The 25,694-nt window shown below is 44.6% G+C and overlaps 1 protein-coding gene across 11 annotated transcripts in view; it reads left to right on the top strand.

The window, feature by feature from the left end:
- The window catches only part of ank2b (ankyrin 2b, neuronal), a 153,441-nt gene that overhangs the window by 78,902 nt on the left and 48,845 nt on the right, over positions 1–25,694 (top strand). For 10 of the 11 annotated variants that reach the window (XM_068599596.1, XM_068599595.1, XM_068599604.1 and 7 more), the window contains exons 2-18: positions 1,017–1,118; positions 8,510–8,608; positions 9,214–9,312; positions 9,476–9,574; positions 10,288–10,473; positions 12,619–12,642; positions 15,479–15,577; positions 16,256–16,354; positions 16,485–16,583; positions 17,292–17,489; positions 17,569–17,667; positions 18,634–18,732; positions 18,847–18,945; positions 19,031–19,228; positions 20,612–20,710; positions 20,933–21,031; positions 22,113–22,310. In XM_068599596.1, the coding sequence (XP_068455697.1) occupies positions 1,017–1,118; positions 8,510–8,608; positions 9,214–9,312; positions 9,476–9,574; positions 10,288–10,473; positions 12,619–12,642; positions 15,479–15,577; positions 16,256–16,354; positions 16,485–16,583; positions 17,292–17,489; positions 17,569–17,667; positions 18,634–18,732; positions 18,847–18,945; positions 19,031–19,228; positions 20,612–20,710; positions 20,933–21,031; positions 22,113–22,310 (1,995 nt within the window). Of the gene's footprint in view, positions 1–1,016; positions 1,119–8,509; positions 8,609–9,213; positions 9,313–9,475; positions 9,575–10,287; positions 10,474–12,618; positions 12,643–13,248; positions 14,194–15,478; positions 15,578–16,255; positions 16,355–16,484; positions 16,584–17,291; positions 17,490–17,568; positions 17,668–18,633; positions 18,733–18,846; positions 18,946–19,030; positions 19,229–20,611; positions 20,711–20,932; positions 21,032–22,112; positions 22,311–25,694 lie in introns of those variants that run through there. The other variant, XM_068599600.1, reaches the window with a different exon arrangement.

Genomic DNA, 25,694 nt, shown 5'->3' with positions numbered 1-25,694 from the left:
TGGAGAAAACATGATGAATAAGGGCTACATAGACCTCTATGGTGCCCTGCCAGTGGAGAAAACATGATGAATAAGGGCTACATAGACCTCTATGGTGCCCTGCCAGTGGAGAAAACATGATGAGGGCTACATAGACCTCTATGCCCTATATGCTAGCACCCTAGCTACCTGTAAGTCTCTGCAAGTTAACTTCAGACTTTTTTAATGAAGCGTTCTGTGATGTTTTGCGTTTTATGTGTAAACTGTGGACTGAAACATGGAGAAGCATTAATATGGTTCTTTGAGGTGATAGCGGCGGCGTTGCAGCAGTCGTGAGTCTCACTGATGCGATGCAGTTCTCTGCAGCAGCCAGACAGCTGACTGCAGATCAGGTGGAACCATAGGACCAGGATTATTTGTGTGTTTGTGAAGTGCTGCAGTGTCACTGCTCAGTTTGTGCTTCACCAGGCTGCATTCATACCTGATCTCTGTTTTCTACATGTGACAATGTGCACTGCTGTCAGAGACTGAATGACGGACTGTGATGAAGGAAAGGAGGGAAACTCTAAAAACTGTCAACACAGAAAGAGCCAGCTGATGACCTGTGACCTTTGCAAAAGAAACAAACAAGCCCTCCCCTGAAGGGTCCATGAGCAGGACAGTGAGTCCCGATACCTCCAGTGTGGTGCTGGTATTTCTGAAACTGACCTCTTGGATGGGATAGTGCAGTTTGAGTGCAGTAAAAATAAGCGTCACAGTGTTTTTCCACAGGAGGAAAATGCTGAATCATTCTTCCGCCTTCCAGTCCTGGTCCGTTTCCAACTGCAGCGCAGTCAGCATCCAAAAACTAACGGGCGACATGTCCTTCCCAAAGCTCAAACATACACACCTTCCCCCCGAGGAAACCGTATGCGTCTAATTATGCATGCACATTAATTTAGACTTCAGTCCTTGGGTTAGGGCTGGGGAAATGTATGTGTGTTCGGACGTTATGTCGATGATTTTATGAAAATGTCCTTCTCCTGTGTCTCTTCCAGTCGGACAGCAACACCAGTTTCCTGCGAGCGGCGAGAGCAGGAAACATCGACAAGGTTTTGGAATTTCTGAAAGGAGGAGTGGACATCAGCACCTGCAATCAGGTAGGAGACAGATCACACAACAGGACTCATCACAGGGGGAAATGGTGTTATCATTGAGACTACAGTTCATTTAGAGTCCTCACAACAACACTTCTGTCAGGACAACAATGTCAAGTCAATTGTTTAGCAACAAAAGACAAACAGGAAACAAACGGCTAACACAGTACGCTCAGACACTGGAGCAGAAGACAAACAGGGTTTAAATACAAGAGGAGGGTGAAGGTGATGACGCACAGGTGGAAACCATGAGGGCAGGACGCCACAATCAAACAGGGCACGAGGGGAAGGAGGGGCCTGCAACAGGGACAGGTGAAGGGAATATCCCATCAGGGCCGAGGCAGCGTCAGTTCCTTACAGCTGACTCAGGGACTTTTGGCCACGTTTCATCTGTGAAGTTGTTACGGCCAACAAGTTAGCAAACGGCTGCCCGGAAACATTCAGCAGACACAGAGTTCAATCCAGTTTATTTTGTGGAGCTCAAAATCAGACATCCTGTCCCAGGACCTCACATCGGATCAGGAACAACAGAAACCCCTTTCACAGGAAAACAAGAAGAAGCTTCTTAGAGCAACAGAGGAGGATCCTCTCCAGGATGAACAGACGCTGCAGATGTCATGTGACCAGAATGATCAATAACAGAGTTACAGCTCATTACATGAATATGACAGAAACTATTCACATAATGAGTAGTATACACATGGTACATATAATGAGTAGTGTACACATGGTATGTATAATGAGTAGTGTACACATAGTATGTATAATGAGTAGTGTACACATGGTATGTATAATGAGTAGTATACACATGTTACGTAAAATGAGTAGTTTACACATGGTACGTATAATGAGAGGTATACACATGGTACATATGAGTAGTATACACATGGTGCATATAATGAGTAGTGTACACATGGTACATATGAGTAGTATACACATCGTGCATATAATGAGTAGTATACACATGGTACATATGAGTAGTATACACATGGTGCATATAATGAGTAGTGTACACATGGTACATATGAGTAGTATACACATGGTGCATATAATGAGTAGTATACACATGGTACATATGAGTAGTATACACATGGTGCATATAATGAGTAGTATACACATGGTACATATGAGTAGTATACACATGGTGCATATAATGAGTAGTATACACATGGTACATATAATGAGTAGTATACACATGGTGCATATAATGAGTAGTATACACATGGTACATATAATGAGTAGTATACACATGGTACATATAATGAGTAGTATACACATGGTACATATAATGAGTAGTATACACATGGTACATATAATGAGTAGTATACACATGGTATGTATAATGAGTAGTATACACATGAACCAGTCCTAACTATAGACCTGAACCAGGTCTAAGTATAGACCTGAACCAGCCTAAGTATAGACCTGAACCAGTCCTAACTATAGACCTGAACCAGGTCTAAGTATAGAGCTGAACCAGCCTAAGTATAGACCTGAACCAGTCCTAACTATAGACCTGAACCAGCCTAAGTATAGACCTGAACCAGCCTAAGTATAGACATGAACCAGTCCTAACTTTAGACCTGAACCAGGTCTAACTATAGACCTGAACCAGGTCTAACTATAGACCTGAACCAGCCTAAGTATAGACCTGAACCAGTCCTAACTATAGACATGAACCAGTCCTAACTATAGACCTGAACCAGGTCTAACTATAGACCTGAACCAGGTCTAACTATAGACCTGAACCAGCCTAAGTATAGACCTGAACCAGTCCTAACTTTAGACCTGAACCAGGTCTAACTATAGACCTGAACCAGGTCTAACTATAGACCTGAACCAGCCTAAGTATAGACCTGAACCAGTCCTAACTATAGACATGAACCAGTCCTAACTATAGACCTGAACCAGGTCTACAGTTAGACCTGAGCCAGCCTAACTATAAGCTAAGTCTAGGCCCCATCCTACTTTAAGACTCTGGGAAGATTATAATTCATTTGGAGTTGTGTTCGTGTCCACCCGATGAAGGTCCACAATCTTTTTTATATCATAATATTTTCATCTGCTCAATGTACCACAGCTAAATGTGTATGTGTTGTTTCATGCTAGGTGAACAGTGGGTTTATCAGAGCTTTAAAAGTGAAAGCAGCTACTAGAAACCAGGCTGAGAAGAGCGTTTCTTCTGGCTGATGACCAAAAACCATAACCTGAAAAGGCTAAAAGGCTCTGAGGGGAACTGCGGCGGTGATAATAAAACATGGGTTTGTCACAACAAGTTAACATTGCATAGTCATGTGATACAGTTGTGCCTGTTGAGTGAGTCCAATGGGGCTTATCGGACACTCCACAGAATGTATTATTCGAGGAGCTAATGTGCTCCAATGTCCGCCACTAATCTTATCATGAAAATGGCTCTACATTCCAGTAGCAGAGAGGACTGAGTTTGATCTGGGAGTGTTTCATGAGTTAGGCCTAGTCATTATCTAGCTTCCTCTAAGCCCATTAGCATTCCAGCCATGGACGAGACGTTCAATGCAACCTGATAGGAGGTAAACACTCCTCTCCTGGCAACAGCCAGGGTGACCAGCCGGGTAAACAAAAGGCACATGGAGTGGAAATGTAAGATTTGCTGGTGTGTGATATGTGTCTCCTGCATGTGTTTCTCTCAGCTATGTTTCTGTCTTGCTCTTGTAGAAATGCAAAAACAGATTTAAAAAGGAAAGTATGTCAAGAAGAAGTCATTTAACCAATGTATTATTTAGCCTTGTATGAACTCATTTTCCTTCCACATGTCATAATGCTACGTCAAGACGCCAGAGCACAACACTGGAGCTTCCTTGTGCTTTCTTAAACCTCCATGACTGAATCTCTAGATCAGTATGTGACCACTTGTCATCAATGACTGAAGTTACACAATTAGGTGATTTGATGACGAAAACACTCCCTGCCCACAAGCTGTGTGTGAAAGCTTTGGGCAAAGTGGCAAATGGACCTTGATACAAGATTGTTGTGTTTTGGTATCAAAAATGAACTTTCACACCAAAATGTATTTCCGGAAACCAAGTCTGTAGTTTCCCTAAGCTCTAGTCATGTTTAGATTCATCTAGTCCATTGTAGCTCTAGTCATGTTTAGATTCATCTAGTCCATTGTAGCTCTAGTCATGTTTAGATTCATCTAGTCCATTGTAGCTCTAGTCATGTTTAGATTCATCTAGTCCATTGTAGCTCTAGTCATGTTTAGATTCATCTAGATTATTGTAGCTCTAGTCATGTTTAGATTCATCTAGCTCATTGTAGCTCTGGTAGTGTTTAGATTCATCTAGCTCATTGTAGCTCTGGTAGTGTTTAGATTCATCTAGCTCATTGTAGCTCTGGTAGTGTTTAGATTCATCTAGCTCATTGTAGCTCTAGTCATGTTTAGATTCATCTAGCTCAGTGTAGCTCTAGTCATGTTTAGATTCATCTAGCTCAGTGTAGCTCTAGTCATGTTTAGATTCATCTAGCTCATTGTAGCTCTAGTCATGTTTAGATTCATCTAGCTCATTGTAGCTCTAGTCATGTTTAGATTCATCTAGCTCATTGTAGCTCTAGTCATGTTTAGATTCATCTAGCTCAGTGTAGCTCTGGTAGTGTTTAGATTCATCTAGCTCATTGTAGCTCTGGTAGTGTTTAGATTCATCTAGCTCAGTGTAGCTCTAGTCATGTTTAGATTCATCTAGCTCATTGTAGCTCTAGTCATGTTTAGATTCATCTAGCTCATTGTAGCTCTAGTCATGTTTAGATTCATCTCGCTCATTGTAGCTCTGGTAGTGTTTCGATTCATCTAGCTCATTGTAGCTCTGGTAGTGTTTAGATTCATCTAGCTCATTGTAGCTCTAGTCATGTTTAGATTCATCTAGCTCATTGTAGCTCTAGTCATGTTTAGATTCATCTAGCTCATTGTAGCTCTGGTAGTGTTTAGATTCATCTAGCTCATTGTAGCTCTGGTAGTGTTTAGATTCATCTAGCTCATTGTAGCTCTAGTCATGTTTAGATTCATCTAGCTCATTGTAGCTCTGGTAGTGTTTAGATTCATCTAGCTCATTGTAGCTCTGGTAGTGTTTAGATTCATCTAGCTCATTGTAGCTCTGGTAGTGTTTAGATTCATCTAGCTCATTGTAGCTCTAGTCATGTTTAGATTCATCTAGCTCATTGTAGCTCTAGTCATGTTTAGATTCATCTCGCTCATTGTAGCTCTAGTCATGTTTAGATTCATCTAGCTCATTGTAGCTCTGGTAGTGTTTAGATCCATCTAGCTCATTGTAGCTCTGGTAGTGTTTAGATTCATCTAGTCCATTGTAGCTCTAGTCATGTTTAGATTCATCTAGCTCATTGTAGCTCTGGTAGTGTTTAGATTCATCTAGCTCATTGTAGCTCTGGTAGTGTTTAGATTCATTGTTCTGGTCTCAACAACCGTCCCACTGCGCTCAGCACCAACCACCAGAACCATGAAGTAACACAGTGCAGTAAAGACTACAGAACGTTTCAGAGACGCTCAGAAATATTTAAAAATCATGTTTAAAAAAATAGCCTCGTGTTGAGCAGATCGTTGATACTTTTAATTCCTTTGAGAAGCTCCTGAGTGACTAATGGACATCCGTGTTTCAGTGTTCTCTGAAGCTGATTAGAGATCAATAACATTCTGCGCTGATGAGGCGCCGCCTACTCTGACATAAGCACCTCCCCCGAGACAACTGCTAAATTAGTTTTTTACCACTTAAATACTTGCGTAATAGATCAAATAGATAATTGGGAAACGTCCCCTCGTGATTGTGTTCATGCTGCCGACAGAATGAGGCAACAGATTGCATGATGGGAGAGTGGGCGTGCAAGGCATGGAGGGTGATGAAGGGTTAGTGTCTCCCTGAGGTGAATGGAGGTCATGGGGAGGAGGAGGGTGGGGGGGGGGGGCATGGCAGAATTGGAGGTTGTTTGTTTATAGCAGTCGTCTATATTAGAAAAATAAAGAATTCAAACATGTCAAGATTTTGCATACAGAGCCAATATTCATCCATTATTTTGACATGTAGTTATAGACATGAAGAACATCTGACATGGGTCATCTGTCGGGGTGATTAAACGTCCTTCACTGACCAAATGGGGACAACTTTTTTCATCCAAAACCTTCTGACTGTTGTCCTTTGGGACAAAAGACAGAGGAAGTTCATCTCTGCAGTTGTCAGAGCTGAAACGTATCGCCTGGTCTTCTATGGGAGAACAGTGACAGGTGCTGAGGGATCGTTGTGATGAAGAGCCAGACAGAAACCCCGGGGTGGGGGTTGGAAGTCTTCACTGATGCCCCACAGTTGTCCTACATTTTCTGGACATGCTTTTTTATGAACTGACTTGGATGCTTTATCTTTCGGATCTGCTATTTTTCATGAATGTACTTATATCAGAATGACGTCTCCATTTTAAGTCAAAGCTCTGACCGGACATATTTATCAAGTTCTAAGGCCAAGCAAGACGATGTAAACGTAGAATTAAGGTCCGGCTCACTTCATGCTTCACACGCTTGGGTTACGCATCACGCCATAAAGTGCACACTACTTCCTGGGTTTGCACTGAGCGTTGGACGTAAACCAATGTGGTGCGCAAACTACAACATTTAAATAGAATTCTCAGAGAAACAAGGCAGGAAAAACATATTTGAAATGAATACGTTTCACAGTCACGTTATTGTGCTTTTGAACATTTCCATGAAAAATAACAAGGCCGAACCTCAGAAAACCATACATGAACTCAATGAAAAGGAAACTTTTCTGTTGTTTGAAGGAGCATTTTGGATACAGCAGTTGTACCAACACGTTGGCTGTGTCGGGTGATATGAGGCCAACAGGAGGCGGCCAGGTGCTTTATCATGTCAGCTGATTAAAGAAAAAACATGTTCTGCTCTGTTGCTGAGCAGATGCCTGCTGCCAGCTGTGGGGTACATCTGGGCAAACACAGCTGAAGCAAAGTGAGATGGTTCTAGGGTGAGCACACTCTCTTGGTATCCCACAGGGAGCCTCTGTAGGGACCCAGGAGTATGGTGGGCCATCGGCCTCAGGGGGCGGAGTGATGACGGTTAGGAAATTACTTATCGACTGTTTTCATGCTGCAGCCCGATGCTAGTGCTGCTGAAAGGGTTATTAATCAGTGCTAGGTCTTAGGAAAGGAGAAGAGCAAACTGTAGGGAACAACCAGCTCACTTCTTCTGCTTAAAGATCAGAAAGAAAACGGGAGGCTGTTGCATCATTTTAATTATAATAAAGCTGCACAAATCAATATTATTTAAATTAACAATGGATCAAATGAGTATGTGATGCTCATAGTAGAAACCTGACAGAACACGAATACACGTTCCTCCTTGAGCCGTTGAGCTCATTGCTTTGGTTCTCAATCAGGAAAGTGATCCTTCTCCAAAGATGTGCAAGACGTTTAGCTCCTAGAGAGACAGATGTCTCTCAGACTCGGGGGGGGGGGGGGGGGGGGGACATCCACTAAAAGGATGGTGAATATTTAGGTTTATGTCATCAGGTGTTTCTGTACACCTGTTAGAAATATGAGTCTCTGTGTCTGCTGGATATGTACATGGGCTTTGAAATGATGCTCAGATTTGTACTTGGTTCATTGAAAAATGCTCCGTTAAAGCACAAAGGATAAGCCCAGTTATGCCTTTGTAAATTAGTCTTCAGTCAGTTTATTACAAAACCATTTGAGCTCAAACATTCGGGAGCGAGCCGTCAGTGATGGAGTGTTTCCTTCACCGTGACATCTCTCAGCTCATGTCCCACCTCCTCACGTGACACCAAGAGCCCGACAGATATTAATAGCATGAGAACTTTAAACTTCAAACATCACTCCACTGAACGACCACATTTAAGTTAAGGGAAATCAGAAGTAGTATCTGTGTTTTGATATATATTTAGCCTTCTAGCTTAAATCAGCTGTTTTGAAATGTGTTTCTAGTTTGGTTAAGAATTTCCCCAAGTATTCATTTATTTTCTCTACCATCACAAATCACTAGCAAAGACAATCATATTTGATTAAAAAGGGATCAACACGGCACCGTGCAAAATAAAGATTTTTGCTGGACCTGCACAACAAACACACACCCATTTATATCTTCATTCCATGGACTGGCTCTGCTCCACACCAGCATAACATGGAACAACATCTGATTGCCAAAGCGTTGATATTTCGGTCCGTCCCTCCACTTGTCAGAGGACAGACGCATATTAAATTAAAGCAGAGCGCAGGCTGCTGTGACGGACCCGCTGGAGGAGGTAATTCTCTTTCCAGTGGACCTGTCCTCGGTCGATGTTGGTGTTGGGTTCTTTGGGCCTGACCTTTCTGCCCTTGTCTTGTTCCAGAATGGTCTCAACGCGCTGCACCTGGCAGCCAAGGAGGGCCATGTGGATCTGGTCCAGGAGCTTCTGGAGCGAGGTGCTGCAGTGGACTCGGCCACAAAGGTAGGCCACCTCAGCTTCCTGCTGCGTGGACCTTCAGTTCCTGCCAAGCAGGATGTGTGTGTCCTCACAGTGTGTGGTGCGAGCACCTTGGTGGCGTTGGAGAGTCGTAGAGAGCAGAATGTATGAGCAGGATGAAGATACTACTCTTGTTGTGATATTCCTACTTTGTCACCTATCTTTTCATTCTCGGCATTCAGCTGTCATGCAGTCATGTATTGAATTATTTAGTGCTGAACATATAACATATTCCAATGTTTAAGTGTATTACACTGGTTCATTATCTCTGCAGTGGTAAGCCTGTAGTGCACATCTCTAATCTCTACAACAAAACCAGCCCCATGCAGGCCACATTTCTGCTAAAAGATGACATCCATAGAAGAATGTAGTCTCATTTTGAACCCGGGCATCTGCAGCGTAATCCCAAACCCAAGATGTTAAACTCCACTGAAGTTTGGCACAATGTGAGGAAACAATCAGTGGGGGAGCGACACTTGAAACCACCTTTTGGGAAAGGGAAGGGGAGTCCGACTTGGTGGAGATCTGCACACGACTGAGTGAAGGAAAGGCTTCTTCTCATCGTCCTCTTCTATGTTCTATTCACCCAGAAAGGAAACACAGCACTTCACATATCCTCCCTAGCCGGTCAGGCAGAAGTAGTCAAGCTCCTGGTCAAGCGAGGAGCTGACATCAATTCTCAGTCTCAGGTGAGCCGCCGGACTCTGCTGCTTCGAAGGCTCCTATCCTCTCGAGAGGCAATGTCATCTCCTGTATCTCATCACTGACAACATGCTAGAGACTATTGATCTCATTGATTAAGTGCATGTTCATGAGCTGGACTTCATTGCTAACCTCTCTTGTGTGCTGTAGAACGGATTCACTCCTCTGTACATGGCTGCCCAGGAGAATCACATGGACGTGGTGCGATACCTGCTGGAGAATGGAGGCAACCAGAGCACTGCGACTGAGGTGAGAGGAGTCTGTATTTAGCAAGACTAAGACTAAGGCAAATTCAGTACACTGCAGCACAATGAATGCATTTGGACTGAACACAAAGCACATACAAGAAAGATGCAAATAACATTTCACAGATATTTGGGAGAAAAATGTAAGTATTACGTTTGATGGCATCCATCCTGGAGATGTTGGAACGTTCCACTCAGCGCTGGTGGAACGCTAGTGGAACCAAGTCATTAGAAAACCTGTGGGAATCCTGACAAATGTTGAAATGTCATGGCGCACGACCACATCAACACCACCATCAGGACGTCACCAAAGTCATTAGGATTCATCCTCTGGGGACTATAAATGTCCTCACAAAATGCGTGGCAATCCATTTAGTATTCATCAAGACATTTAACTCGCTGACAAAACACAGACATCCCTGAGCTGCTGGATGGTCACTGTTTACTACAGGGAGTAAATCTATAGTGAGAACTAATCAATAAAGCTCCGGCCCGTCCTGGTGAGCCTGGAGGACAAGTCGAGTTTTATTGGTAGAAGCTGTTATTTGAGACTTGGTAATCACTTGAAAACCAGACTTTGAGAATGCATTGCTTCATTGGATGTCCTTCATCCAAACCAGTTAGAACTTTGGAGATCATAGTTTAGAGTGTTTCACATTAATAAATGATGGATGCTGGAACACGCCATGTAGCTCATCCTCGTGTCTTCTTTATCAGGATGGCTTCACCCCTCTGGCCATTGCCCTCCAGCAGGGACACAACCAGGTGGTGTCTGTCCTCCTGGAGAATGATACCAAAGGCAAGGTCCGCCTGCCGGCCTTGCACATCGCTGCACGCAAGGACGACACCAAGTCAGCCGCCCTGCTCCTCCAGAACGACCACAATGCTGACGTCCAGTCCAAGGTACGCGTGGAAGTCAAGCTCATGCGGCGCTGTTTGGCCCATGTGTCCATAATCAGGAGGATTTCTATGAAATGCAGTAGGTTCCGCTAAAAAAGATCTGCAGTACAGAATGTAGACGGTAAAGCATAGAACAGTCTTTTAAATGTCAACGTTTGGAGCAACACTCGAGTCCTTTCAGAGTCTTCAGATGGAAAGACCTTGTTTACATCTGCTATTAAACTGTAAGTTGTATCGGGCTAAGTTATCTCGATAATGAACAATCTGATCACGCTGTTCTGATCTTCAAATGCACAGAGTCTAATTGTTCATGTCAGGCAAAGCTGTCGTGGCCCACAGAGAGATGATCGTGTTCACTGATGAGATTCAAGCCCATGACAAAGATTTATATTTGAAATGTTAAGGTCATGTCATCATATTCTCCATAGATGACTACACTTCTACCCTGCGTGGCCCAGTCGGTGCTAGACATTTAAATGTGAATCCTCCTTCCTGATGTGTCATCAGGAAGGAGGATTCAGAGGAAGCCATGAGAGAGGATCCAATAGAGCAGAGGCCGTGACCTCTTGTGATCGCTAATGAGCAGGAAGAGCAGATGAAGCGTGATGTTGTCATAAAACCTATCAGGGAGTGGTGGAGGTCCACAAAGAACTGTAACTGTTCACTAACAAGGTGTTCAGTACATGTACGAACAGTCACAGGAAGCTGAGAGACTTAGGACCCAAATGCAACAGCTCAAAGTCATAATTTTAACAAAAGAAAGACTACTACTCACAGGGAACACAGTCGGAACCGACCAGGAGACTAACATGCTCAGAGACAAGCGGTAACGAGACACAGGCGGACACAACGAGGCAGCAGGTGAAGGGAATACACAATCAGGGACCAGGTAGACACACAATCACCTGAGCAGGAAGTGCAGACACACGTAGCTGTGATGTCATAGTTTCTGGGTGAAGGCGCATTGACAGCATGAAGCTTCAGGAACCGTCTTCATGTGAGATCCGTGTGGCTGCTGAGCAAAGAAGCACAGAAAAGTGTTTTAATGGCCAGCAACAGTGTCCCTATTCCTACCGTCCAATACCATTTCTCCCTTCTCATTCCTGAACGGGTGTGTCGGCCTCTTTCTGCCATTATTCTTTCCAACTCAATTTATTTTGTATTAAAGGTTGGAGTCGTCGTGTGAAACTTGGTGTTAATTTCTCTCAAGATGAAATATAGATAACGATCACTGCAGGTGTAAATAAGGTCCTCCAACGTTACGAGTATGATTTAGAGTCTGACAGCAGACACTAACCTGTTGTATGTCATAAAGCTGTGTTGTTTCCATGTGTCTGAGCATCTCTCTTGTTCAGTGTCTTCGTGCCGCGCCCCTCAGGCTCTTTCCTTCCTCTCTTCACCACCTCTCACACACGACCTCGCTGCCGGTGTCTAAGTGTAGCTGCATGGAGTGTGCCTCTGTCTGCAGGTTGTATGGTGGTGTTGGTCAAGGCTGCATGCAATCTATTGGTGGAGGGGAGGGGGGGTCTGTCATTGGCTCCCTGATGATGTGGGAACCAACGGTTCCTCTGACCGTGGCTTGAGTGACGTGGCTTGAGTGGAGACGATTAACTGCACAAGGCAGCGGTTGATGCATCGACCAGAATGTTGAGCGACCACATGAACTGTTTCCTTCCAGCCAAGAATCTTATTGAAAAGAGCAGCTGTTCAGTCAATTCATTGTTATAATCAATTAGAGCAATTTCACAAGCCAGAGTCCATTGGATGGTGTTCACTTCCTGCTTTTGGATCAGTGTAACTTCCTGCTGCCATTGAGCAGCTCGGGCTGCTTGCAGACGGTAAAGTCGGCTTGTTTTGGTCCAGAGTACCATCACTGCAACCTCCCCGACAACACAGGGAGAGTCCATCTGTAATCACGACACTAACCCCGTAAAGAGACGCGTTCGGTCCAGGTTAGCCAGACATTATTAATAATGAAAACAAGAGGAAGAAGTAACACCTTGTGATTGGGATAACCACGTGCCACCAGTGTAACTCACGTCAGCCTCACAGCGACGCGAGCGGCAGCACCACGTCCAGCCGGTGAGTCTGTCACAAGTGTGTCCTCCTCTAACTGATGATCTTTCCCTCCTCGTTCTGCTGCTTCAGATGATGGTCAATAGGACTACTGAGGTATACACTCGCTCCTTCGACGCTCCACACATTCACCACCTCCGTTTTCTTATTTCACTTTTCTTTCCCATCTCGTGTCTATACTTCCCTTCACAGCACTGCATGGCGTGAATAAAGATCATTTGGTTCATTTTACAGTGTAAATAGAGGTCAACGTGCACGGCTGACACGGCGTCCTCATCTCAGGCCGCCTGTCATTTTCAGCTTCAGGTCTTATTTCATTCTGTCTTTATGCATTTTTATTGTTTGATCCACAGTTTATTCAAATGTTGTCAGCATCTCGGGACGACCTTTTGTTTCTGTTGTGTCTGACCTTTAATACATCGACATCATTATTGAGGTGTAAGGTTTATTGATTTATTTTGAATGATCACGTTTCTCTCCTGCTGTAGATAAGTATGTGCTGGTGTCTCTCGTGAGCAGCTCTGAATGTGTAACCAGTCTGTTTATGTCGTGCTGCATGATGTCTGCCCTATGAACTGCTTCAAACAAGTACTGCTTTCATTCAGGCAACATATATATATATATATATATATATATATATATATATATATATATATATATATATATATATTACCTTAAGACCTTAAGTATGGAAGTCCAATGCTGACAAAATTAAAATAACTAAAAATTAAATTGAAAAAACGCACAACAGGACCAAGACATTAATAAAATGAAAAGTCAAATAGTTTTTATTTTATTTTAAATATGCAGACTATGTAAATACTGAAAATGCAAATATTTAGTTGAATCTGTAATTGTCCATATTTCATTATAAAGGAGATCTTTCCATGATAACAATATTAGCTATGAATAGGACATCACTCAGTTGAATTAGATTTCAGTGTCTGCCATTTCTAAACATGTAATTGATGCAATATGCATAGTTTGGGGGGCAACTGTGGCTCAGTGGTTAGCATGCCTGTCTATCAAACAAAGGATCGGTGGTTCAATCCCCGCCTCCGCTAGTCCATGTTGTTGTGTCCTTGAGCAAGACACTTAACCCCTCATTGTTGCCCGTTGCCGTGCCTACGGTGCATTGAGCAACAATGTAAGTCGTTTTGGATAAAAAGCGTCAGCTAAATGACATGTAATGTAATGTAACCTCACAGTTTGGCTTTAGAAAACTTACCCGAAAATAGAATTTCCTTCTAATATCCATTTTGCATTTTCAAACATGTTAATTAATATGCTTTTTTTTTCTTCTACAAAATCCTTCATGCACACAAATAGAAACATTTTAATTGATGAAATGATTTTATTTTAATATTGGCGCCCCTGGTCCTATAAACATTAAACGCGATGAGATGCATGTGTTTCTGTAGCTTTTCATATGACGCCAACATGCTAAAGACAACATGCTAAAGACATGGCAGCTAGCTGCTGAAGCGCTGCATTGAACCGCATGTTGCATCAACGTTACCTTCATTTGCACCATGCTAAGCTTCTGACTGTGTAAAGTTTTAAACCATCACGTTAGTCACTGTTTTCTTCACACTTTTGTAAACAACTTTTTCACATTAAATCGGACCACACTCACAGAATGGCAAGGTAAGGCAAGAATCTCACAACTACTGCAACCTGCAATCTATAACCTTCTCATATATCTCTCATTGCTAACTCCTTCTTCTATGATGCATAGTGCACTTTGGTGTTGAACAGAAATGTTCCCTCTTTATGATTTCACTATGATTTGGTGTTGTTTGGGAGCTAATATTGTTTGTTCATCTTCTTGTCTTGATGACTCTCTGGTTTCTGTTCATCTATTTGTTTTGTTTCACTTTTTGTTATTTTCATCTCAAATTGATTTTGAGCCAAGAAAAGGCCTTCTCTGACTTTTCTTCCTGTGTTTGAGACCATGCATGGAAGTGACATCCTGACTGTTTGTGGTTGTGTGTGTATTGGTGTTTTGGGGTCGTGTGTGTGTTTTGGGGTTGTGTGTGTGGGTGTTTTGGGGTTGTGTGTGCGGTTGTTTTGGGGTTGTGTGTGCGGTTGTTTTGGGGTTGTGTGTATGGATGTTTTGGGTTGTGTGTTTGGGTATTTTGGGGTTGTGTGTGTGAATGTTTTGGGGTTGTGTGTATGAATGTTTTGGGGTCGTGTGTGCGGTTGTTTTGGGGTTGTGTGTATGGGTGTTTTGGGGTTGTGTGTGCGGTTGTTTTGGGGTTTTGTGTATGAATGTTTTGGGGTTGTGTGTGTGAATATTTTGGGGTTGTGTGTATGAATGTTTTGGGGTTGTCTGTGTGAATGTTTTGGGGTTGTCTGTGTGAATGTTTTGGGGTTGTGTGTTTGGGTGTTTTGGGGTTTTGTGTAGGTGTTTCGGGGTTGTGTGTATGGATGTTTTGGGGTTGTGTGTATGAATGTTTTGGGGTTGTCTGTGTGAATGTTTTGGGGTTGTCTGTGTGAATGGTTTGGGGTTGTGGGTGTTTTGGGGTTGTGTGTATGGATGTTTTGGGGTTGTGTGTTTGGGTGTTTTGGGGTTGTGTGTAGGTGTTTTGGGGTTGTGTGTATGGATGTTTTGGGGTTGTGTGTGTGAATGTTTTGGGGTTGTGTGTGTGAATGTTTTGGGGTTGTGTGTGTGAATGGTTTGGGGTTGTGGGTGTTTGGGGGTTGTGTGTGTGGGTGTTTCGGGGTTGTGTGTATGAGTGCTACAGATTGTGACATTTTTAAAATAATTGATTTTATTTTCTTTGCTAAGTTTAGTTCGTGTTCACCTGTGGTGCTTGATGCGACTGCTGCATGCTGGGAAGAGTACAGATCAAGAGTCATGATTCACAGTTCAAGGTCATGAAGGAAAGGTCAGTGACCTCTGTGTGTCCGTCTCCTTCCTGTCTTCCAGAGCGGCTTCACCCCGCTTCACATCGCTGCCCACTATGGCAACGTCAACGTGGCCACGCTGCTGCTGAACCGCGGCGCCGCGGTGGACTTCACGGCGAGGGTAGGCGGCCGGAGGGGAAGCTGGTCTGAGAGGACGCACACTTTCATCCACCAGAGCACACATCACACACATTACACACATCACACTCGTTTCATTTGCAGACAGTGATTTAGGGGAACTTTAGCATTTCCCTCTTTGCAGTTTTCAGGCTCCTTTCAGTTTTTAATGTCGTCCAGAAAACACATTCAGATGTGCTATTCTCAGCCAAGCGAGCAGTGTCGCTAAAAATAGCTTCTTTTTTCTCACCTTGCGCTGTACTAAGCCTCATGGGAGCACCTGTACGAGAACACGGAGGCGCTGAGGCTTTGAGAGAAGGCCTCTATGAGATCCTCTCAGCAGCTCAAGCAGGGAACAGCAACTCAACGTAGAACTAAAAACACAAGACAGCATTTGAATGCAGATATATTTATATTTTGAAATAAAATATCTTGAAGACACTCAGTTGAATACTCACTTTACCTTTAAAGTTGAGGCTAACTTCTATATTCAGTTTCAACAATTGCTTTTGCACATGGCATGTGTTTTATGATTGTAAAGATGTGACAACACTAACAATCACCCCTCATACACAACTACAGGAGTGTGGGATGCATTTCAACTAGGAACCTTTTCACAAATAGCTTGACTGTGTCTCACTAAAAGAAAATGCTGGTACTGAAGGTCCGCTCCTCTCTGTAGAACGGCATCACTCCGCTGCACGTGGCGTCCAAGCGCGGCAACACCAACATGGTGGGCCTGCTGCTGGACCGCGGCTCTCAGATCGATGCTAAAACCAGGGTGAGTACTGTGAGAACGCTCACGGCCTCCCCCTTGTGAAGGCTTAGCGAGGCTAGCCTTTGACCTCAACAGCCAAGACCCAGTCCATATCGGTGCGTATCGGATCACTGGATGTGTGTGTGCTCTGCAGGACGGCTTGACTCCCCTCCACTGTGCGGCCCGCAGTGGACACGACCCGGCGGTGGAGCTGCTGCTGGAGAGAGGGGCCCCCTTGCTGGCCAGGACCAAGGTGTGTCTTTCACTTCCTGAAACAGTGTGGTATGAGTTGGTTAACAGATGAAAAGAAGTGAGCCATGAATGGAACAAGAGCATGAAGGGTCAATCCAGCCAAGCCTTCACATGTGATGAAACACTTTGTCGACCAAAGTCCGTTTGTTTTCTACTTCATGCTGAGACGACCCGGCCTTGCTTCAAACCCAACGCGGCGTCTGCTTCCACTCTCACGTGGCTTTAGATGCATTCGAGGTCCAGGCAAAAAGACTGACTCTGGTCACTTGTCTGTATGTTGAAGGTCTACATGGGCTTCACTAGTCGTGTGTGTGGCTTTAAACGTCTCCTACAGGCTCACACGGGCACAAGGATGCTATCAGTCTATTGATTTATGCTAAAAAATACACAATACTCATTGTATCTGTGTTTGTTTTGGGTTCTTGGTACGACTGCATTTAAAATGTATAAACCTTCATTTCAACAGTAGTATGATAAAAACTAAACAATTAACATATGGATAAATCCAATGTGAACGTCAGACACATTTGTCAAACCGGAGCTTTATTTAGATCATTGCTACTGTGTTAGCATGCAGCTGCCCGTTCACGCGGCAGCAGACAGAGCAACACTGGCCTTCATGTGAAGCTGTGCTCGTGTCTAATATTCACTTTTCTTTCCTCCGTTTCTCTCCGTCTGCATCAAAGTAAAGATCTCTGTCTCCTCTCAGAATGGGCTGTCTCCTCTTCACATGGCGGCGCAAGGCGACCATGTCGAATGCGTCAAACACCTCCTGCAGCACCAGGCTCCTGTGGACGACGTCACGCTGGACTACCTGACGGCGCTCCACGTGGCGGCCCACTGCGGCCACTACCGCGTCACCAAGCTGCTGCTGGACAAGAGGGCCAACCCCAACGCCAGGGCTCTGGTACGCGGGCCACACCTCTGATGACTCACGCTCTGGTTAACGGAGCCCCGGTTCACGCTTTACTGTTTCCATGTGACAGAACGGCTTCACACCGCTGCACATCGCCTGCAAGAAGAACCGAGTGAAAGTGATGGAGCTGCTGGTCAAATACGGAGCCTCCATCCAGGCCATCACTGAGGTACACGCCCTGCTTCTGTCCACCCGCTGACCTCACAGCGTAGCAAAGAGCGCCTGTAGACAGCGTGCAGTACAACAGAGATGAGTCACAAAGGTCTGGCTTGATCCTGAACCCGTTCCACACCTTCATGTTCGTATAGGAACCAAATGAAACATACACATGATATTCAAATATAGACTGTGGGTTAGGGTTAGGGTTATGAAGGACGTATTCAGGAAACTACATGTTTCACTGGGAGTGTTGCGTTTGGGCTAATGCTAATGCTAAAGGTAGCACAAGCAGTCACCACGTTGCAGCAATATGACGTTAGCTCACATTAGCATAACCTTGAAAAGAATGAAGTGAGTTTCATCACTAATGAGTTCAACTTTTGACTTGAGAGGAGAATGAGTCACAAGGACCTCGAAGCTTTTCTTTCTTGTGTGTTTCCATCATAATTGGATAACATTTGAAGGTTATGTCGGACATTAGAGCAGATATCAAATGTATCGCTAATGATATCATACTTTAAAGTTGATGTACTGGACTCTTAACTGAACTAAATTAATAAATGCATATTATTACATTAGTTCATAATGTTATGGGATTTAAATCAGGGGTTATAATTGTATTGTTTTGTTTTGGGTTATACCTAATTAGATGATGTAATGATGTATTGTTGAAGTTCTTCTCATTTTGATGCAACAAGCTGTGTAGTGTGTATGATAATGTAATGTTGCACTGTGAGAAAAGAAATGGAAAACATTTGTCCATAAAAGTAGAGACAGCCTGGTCCCCTGAACATTGCATTTAACAAAGTACATGACTCCTTTGCATAGTTTGTGTTGTTGCACATGTTTGTCATCGTCGTGTGTGGATAGTTGTGTGATAACGGGGCGTTGTAGGAGACAGTATTTATTGATGACATCATGCACTAGAGTAACCGGCGTGTTGCCGCCGCTCTGCGGCTTCTCTTCCTGCTTCCAGTCTGGTTTGACTCCCATCCACGTGGCGGCCTTCATGGGCCACCTGAACATCGTCCTGCTGCTGCTGCAGAACGGAGCCTCGCCCGACGTCAGCAACATTGTGAGTGAAAGTCTCTGGAGATTCACTTATTTTTACGTGAGAATGGCGTCTGCAGGTATTGAGGCGACGGCCAGCCGGTTTCATCCCGTTTGAATGTGTGTGTGTCGCGTCCAGCGGGGGGAGACGGCGCTGCACATGGCGGCCAGGGCCGGCCAGGTGGAGGTGGTCAGGTGTCTGCTGAGGAACGGAGCGATGGTGGACGCCAGGGCGCGGGTGAGCCGCCGTGACCTGAACACGTTGACTCGGTGTCGGGCCGCCGTGCGGCACAAGATGCAGACTTCATTCTGTCTTCTTCCAGGAGGACCAGACGCCGCTCCACATCGCGTCCCGACTGGGAAAGACGGAGATCGTGCAGCTGCTGCTGCAGCACATGGCCCACCCGGACGCCGCCACCACCAACGGGTACACCCCGCTCCACATCTCCGCCAGGGAGGGGCAGGAGGAGACGGCCTCCGTCCTGCTGGAGGCCGGGGCGTCCCACTCGCTGGCCACCAAGGTGGGCGAGGACGCTCGGCTTCACCGCACTGAAACACTCCGGCAGCAGCAGAGGCTCAGACCGACCTTTCAAATGCTGACTCCGAAAAGTAGAATGTCTGTTTTAGTCTCCTCATATTTTAAATGATTCAAATAGTTTACCGTTCAAACATCTTAATGTGCTTTGCTATTGTCTTTAAAAGAAATCAGCGCTTCTGGAACAAAGTCCTTTAAGTCACTGATGCAACAAATATGAAACATGAATTCCTTTTGGAGGCAGGTATTGCTGGTTGCTGTCCATATTTAACGTTAAGAAGCGGTTGGTTGCACTGATGGCAACCAAAGAAAAACAGTTAGTTGCCAATTTCTCAAAGTCGTTGCCAGGAACCTCGCAACCTTAATAATTAAGGATTCCTGAGCATGAAGAAGAAGAAACACCTGCTGCATGTTGCACTTCATGTTTTAGTGAAGAAACAGCACTCTGAGGTTCAGCGGGAGTTACATGCGTCTGCTAATCCTAACAAACAGGAAACAGATAAAGATGGCTGCTGTGTTCACAAGAACAGAGCTTCCCCTTCAGGATGGAGTAACATCCTGGCAGGTGTGAACACCTTTACTCCTGAGAGCAGCTGGAGGAAGAGGCTCAGTGCCGTCGCTCTGTCTGACCGCTGCTTCATGGTGGTCACCAGCAGCTGCTCGTCTCTTCGCCTGGAGGACTGAACGTCTTCACGGCTGCTGGTCAGGGTCCAGAGCTCCTCCTCCTCCTCCTCGTGAGGAAGAAGGGCGTGGCTGTCGCTTTAGAGACCAAATCAGAGGAAAGTTGTTTTGATGCGAGGATGACGCCGTCGCTCTATGCGGCGTGTTCACAGTTTCCTCATCCTCCACCCGCTCGGTGTTATTTTACGCCTCCGTCTCAGGAAGCCGTGTCCGCTCTCCTCCGTCCAGATATAATCCGGTTTGATGAACAAAGGCTCATCTCTGGGCGGGGCTGCTCATGAACAGCTGATCGTGTGCTTCTGTGCAGTGACACGCAGCCGAAGGGCGCCCTCTGCTGCTCTGCTTGTGAAAGGGTTCATTTCATATTTCATAGTGTTGGTTCAGGTTACCAAGCGTTGCGTCATCACGTGAGTGGGCGGAGTCCTTCCTATTGTTCTGTGTAGCCATTGTCCCCCAGGGAGTCACACCTCATGAGATTTGACTTTGATTTAGCATCCAGCAGTATTCTGTCATCAGTAAACATTCCGGTCGGTGAATCTCTGCATGTTGCTGTCGCTCAGAGCCCATGACGAGCACACAGATTATGCATCCATGTGGGAAATAATTCCATAATGATAACGCATGTGTTTGGTAACATACGACTGATGTGGATGATCCTTCAGAGTGAATGTGCTGTACGTCCTCACAGAAAGGCTTCACTCCCCTTCACGTGGCCTCCAAGTACGGAAGCCTGGATGTGGCCAAACTTCTGCTGCAGCGTCAAGCGCTGCCGGACTTAGCTGGAAAGGTAAAATCCCTCCTCATCGTTACAGTTGGAGTCCAATGTTGTGTTGTTTATGACGTATAAATGACATCACGTCTCCTCTTTAAATGTGTCGGTCAAACCGCTGCATGTCAAAGTTTTTAATCTCTTTTGAAAACGTGTGATGACGTTTATTTACTCTTTTCTGTGTGTGTGTGTGTGTGTGTGTGCGTGTGTGTGTGTGTGTGTGTGTGTGTGTTTTGTCAGAGCGGCCTCACCCCGCTGCATGTCGCAGCTCACTACGATAACCAGAAGGTGGCGCTGCTGCTGCTGGACAAAGGGGCGTCGCCCCACACGGTGGCCAAGGTGAGCTCACAGGTCAGCTGTTCAGGTGCTGCAGGGAGCAACACACACACTTTATATTGTTAGTCAACGGTCGTCTTTACATATTATATATATTTGTATTTTTGTATTGAGACATGAAACCTAGAGGCAGCAGGTCATCGCTCAGCTGTGAGTCTATTGTGTTATTTACATTGTTTCACTACACAAACATCCAGTCGCTCATCGTTCAGGAGCCGTGAGGAGCAGCTCCTCCTCCGTCTGCCAGCAGCGCTACAGGAAGCAGTGATGTGTCATGATGATGAGACTACACACTGTGTGTGTTCATGATGATGAACACACACAGTGATGTCATGATGATGAGACTACACACTGTGTGTGTTCATAATAATGAACACACACAGTGTGTGTCATGATGATGAGACTACACACTGTGTGTGTTCATGATGATGAACACACAGTGTGTGTTCATAATGATGAGACTACACACTGTGTGTGTTCATGATGATGAACACACACAGTGTGTGTTCATGATAATGAACACACACTGTGTAGTGTCATCATCATGAACACACACTGTGTGTGTTCATGATGATGACACAACTCTGTGTGTGTGTTCATGATGACGACACAACTCTGTGTGTGTTCATGATGATGACACTACACACAGTGTGTGTTCATGATGATGACACAACTCTGTGTGTGTGTTCATGATGATGACACTACACAGTGTGTGTTCATGATGATGACACAACTCTGTGTGTGTGTTCATGATGATGACACTACACAGTGTGTGTTCATGATGATGACACAACTCTGTGTGTGTGTTCATGATGATGACACTACACAGTGTGTGTTCATGATGATGACACTACACAGTGTGTGTTCATGATGATGACACTACACAGTGTGTGTTCATGATGATGACACTACACAGTGTGTCTCACAGGGATCTCTCCATGAAGGACTCATGTGGTTCATAGTGAAGATACAGCAGCCTCGTCCTCTGTCACTAGTGTGGTGTGTGTGACGTGATGTGCTGCCGTGCTGGACACACACACACACACAAACACACACACACACACTGACCGTCTCTCTCTGGCAGAACGGCTACACTCCGCTCCACATCGCGGCCAAGAAGAACCAGATGGAGATCGCCACGGTGCTGCTGCAGTACGGAGCAGAGACCACCAGCCTGACCAAGCAGGGGGTCAGCCCGCTGCACCTGGCGGCCCAGGAGGGCCACGCCGACATGGCCGCGCTGCTCATGAGCAAGGCAGCCCAGGTCAACGTCCAAACCAAGGTAACGTGAGAAACACAGCATCACAAGTACCTGCTGGAACGAGTGTGTTCACTGTTCACTAGTGTCTTTAGAGACGTCCATCTCTTCTTCATTCACTAGTGTCTTTAGAGGACGTCCATCTCTTCTTCATTCACTAGTGTCTTTAGAGGACGTCCATCTCTTCTTCATTCACTAGTGTCTTTAGAGGACGTCCATCTCTTCTTCATTCACTAGTGTCTTTAGAGGACGTCCATCTCTTCTTCATTCACTAGTGTCTTTAGAGGACGTCCATCTCTTCTTCATTCACTAGTGTCTTTAGAGGACGTCCATCTCTTCTTCATTCACTAGTGTCTTTAGAGGACGTCCATCTCTTCTTCATTCACTAGTGTCTTTAGAGACGTCCATCTCTTCTTCATTCACTAGTGTCTTTAGAGGACGTCCATCTCTTCTTCATTCACTAGTGTCTTTAGAGGACGTCCATCTCTTCTTCATTCACTAGTGTCTTTAGAGGACGTCCATCTCTTCTTCATTCACTAGTGTCTTTAGAGGACGTCCATCTCTTCTTCATTCACTAGTGTCTTTAGAGGACGTCCATCTCTTCTTCATTCACTAGTGTCTTTAGAGGACGTCCATCTCTTCTTCATTCACTAGTGTCTTTAGAGGACGTCCATCTCTTCTTCATTCACTAGTGTCTTTAGAGGACGTCCATCTCTTCTTCATTCACTAGTGTCTTTAGAGGACGTCCATCTCTTCTTCATTCACTAGTGTCTTTAGAGGACGTCCATCTCTTCTCTGTTCATTCACTAGTGTCTTTAGAGGACGTCCATCTCTTCTTCATTCACTAGTGTCTTTAGAGGACGTCCATCTCTTCTTCATTCACTAGTGTCTTTAGAGGACGTCCATCTCTTCTTCATTCACTAGTGTCTTTAGAGACGTCCATCTCTTCTTCATTCACTAGTGTCTTTAGAGGACGTCCATCTCTTCTTCATTCACTAGTGTCTTTAGAGGACGTCCATCTCTTCTTCATTCACTAGTGTCTTTAGAGGACGTCCATCTCTTCTCTGTTCATTCACTAGTGTCTTTAGAGGACGTCCATCTCTTCTTCATTCACTAGTGTCTTTAGAGACGTCCATCTCTTCTTCATTCACTAGTGTCTTTAGAGACGTCCATCTCTTCTTCATTCACTAGTGTCTTTAGAGGACGTCCATCTCTTCTTCATTCACTAGTGTCTTTAGAGGACGTCCATCTCTTCTTCATTCACTAGTGTCTTTAGAGGACGTCCATCTCTTCTTCATTCACTAGTGTCTTTAGAGACGTCCATCTCTTCTTCATTCACTAGTGTCTTTAGAGACGTCCATCTCTTCTTCATTCACTAGTGTCTTTAGAGGACGTCCATCTCTTCTTCATTCACTAGTGTCTTTAGAGGACGTCCATCTCTTCTTCATTCACTAGTGTCTTTAGAGGACGTCCATCTCTTCTTCATTCACTAGTGTCTTTAGAGACGTCCATCTCTTCTTCATTCACTAGTGTCTTTAGAGGACGTCCATCTCTTCTTCATTCACTAGTGTCTTTAGAGGACGTCCATCTCTTCTTCATTCACTAGTGTCTTTAGAGGACGTCCATCTCTTCTCTGTTCATTCACTAGTGTCTTTAGAGGACGTCCATCTCTTCTTCATTCACTAGTGTCTTTAGAGACGTCCATCTCTTCTTCATTCACTAGTGTCTTTAGAGACGTCCATCTCTTCTCTGTTCATTCACTAGTGTCTTTAGAGGACGTCCATCTCTTCTTCATTCACTAGTGTCTTTAGAGGACGTCCATCTCTTCTCTGTTCATTCACTAGTGTCTTTAGAGGACGTCCATCTCTTCTTCATTCACTAGTGTCTTTAGAGGACGTCCATCTCTTCTTCATTCACTAGTGTCTTTAGAGGACGTCCATCTCTTCTTCATTCACTAGTGTCTTTAGAGGACGTCCATCTCTTCTTCATTCACTAGTGTCTTTAGAGACGTCCATCTCTTCTTCATTCACTAGTGTCTTTAGAGGACGTCCATCTCTTCTTCATTCACTAGTGTCTTTAGAGGACGTCCATCTCTTCTTCATTCACTAGTGTCTTTAGAGGACGTCCATCTCTTCTTCATTCACTAGTGTCTTTAGAGGACGTCCATCTCTTCTTCATTCACTAGTGTCTTTAGAGGACGTCCATCTCTTCTTCATTCACTAGTGTCTTTAGAGGACGTCCATCTCTTCTTCATTCACTAGTGTCTTTAGAGGACGTCCATCTCTTCTTCATTCACTAGTGTCTTTAGAGGACGTCCATCTCTTCTTCATTCACTAGTGTCTTTAGAGGACGTCCATCTCTTCTTCATTCACTAGTGTCTTTAGAGGACGTCCATCTCTTCTCTTCTTCATTCACTAGTGTCTTTAGAGGACGTCCATCTCTTCTCTTCTTCATTCACTAGTGTCTTTAGAGGACGTCCATCTCTTCTTCATTCACTAGTGTCTTTAGAGGACGTCCATCTCTTCTTCATTCACTAGTGTCTTTAGAGGACGTCCATCTCTTCTTCATTCACTAGTGTCTTTAGAGGACGTCCATCTCTTCTCTTCTTCATTCACTAGTGTCTTTAGAGGACGTCCATCTCTTCTTCATTCACTAGTGTCTTTAGAGGACGTCCATCTCTTCTTCATTCACTAGTGTCTTTAGAGGACGTCCATCTCTTCTCTTCTTCATTCACTAGTGTCTTTAGAGGACGTCCATCTCTTCTTCATTCACTAGTGTCTTTAGAGGACGTCCATCTCTTCTCTTCTTCATTCACTAGTGTCTTTAGAGGACGTCCATCTCTTCTTCATTCACTAGTGTCTTTAGAGGACGTCCATCTCTTCTTCATTCACTAGTGTCTTTAGAGGACGTCCATCTCTTCTTCATTCACTAGTGTCTTTAGAGGACGTCCATCTCTTCTTCATTCACTAGTGTCTTTAGAGGACGTCCATCTCTTCTCTTCTTCATTCACTAGTGTCTTTAGAGGACGTCCATCTCTTCTTCATTCACTAGTGTCTTTAGAGGACGTCCATCTCTTCTCTTCTTCATTCACTAGTGTCTTTAGAGGACGTCCATCTCTTCTTCATTCACTAGTGTCTTTAGAGGACGTCCATCTCTTCTTCATTCACTAGTGTCTTTAGAGGACGTCCATCTCTTCTTCATTCACTAGTGTCTTTAGAGGACGTCCATCTCTTCTCTTCTTCATTCACTAGTGTCTTTAGAGGACGTCCATCTCTTCTTCATTCACTAGTGTCTTTGAGGTACTACTAGCAGCAGTTCTCTGCTCGTGTGTAACACTTCAACTTATAATTGCTCTGTTGAACCTTTTAGGAAATCAGCCAAAGTATTTGCAGAACATTTACAACTTTA

Source organism: Clinocottus analis, unplaced genomic scaffold, assembly GCF_023055335.1.
Source record: "Clinocottus analis isolate CAN_PGR_092001 unplaced genomic scaffold, fCliAna1.0.p SCAF_49, whole genome shotgun sequence".
Taxonomy (NCBI): domain Eukaryota; kingdom Metazoa; phylum Chordata; class Actinopteri; order Perciformes; family Cottidae; genus Clinocottus; species Clinocottus analis.
This window is presented reverse-complemented; position numbering and strand designations above follow the sequence as displayed.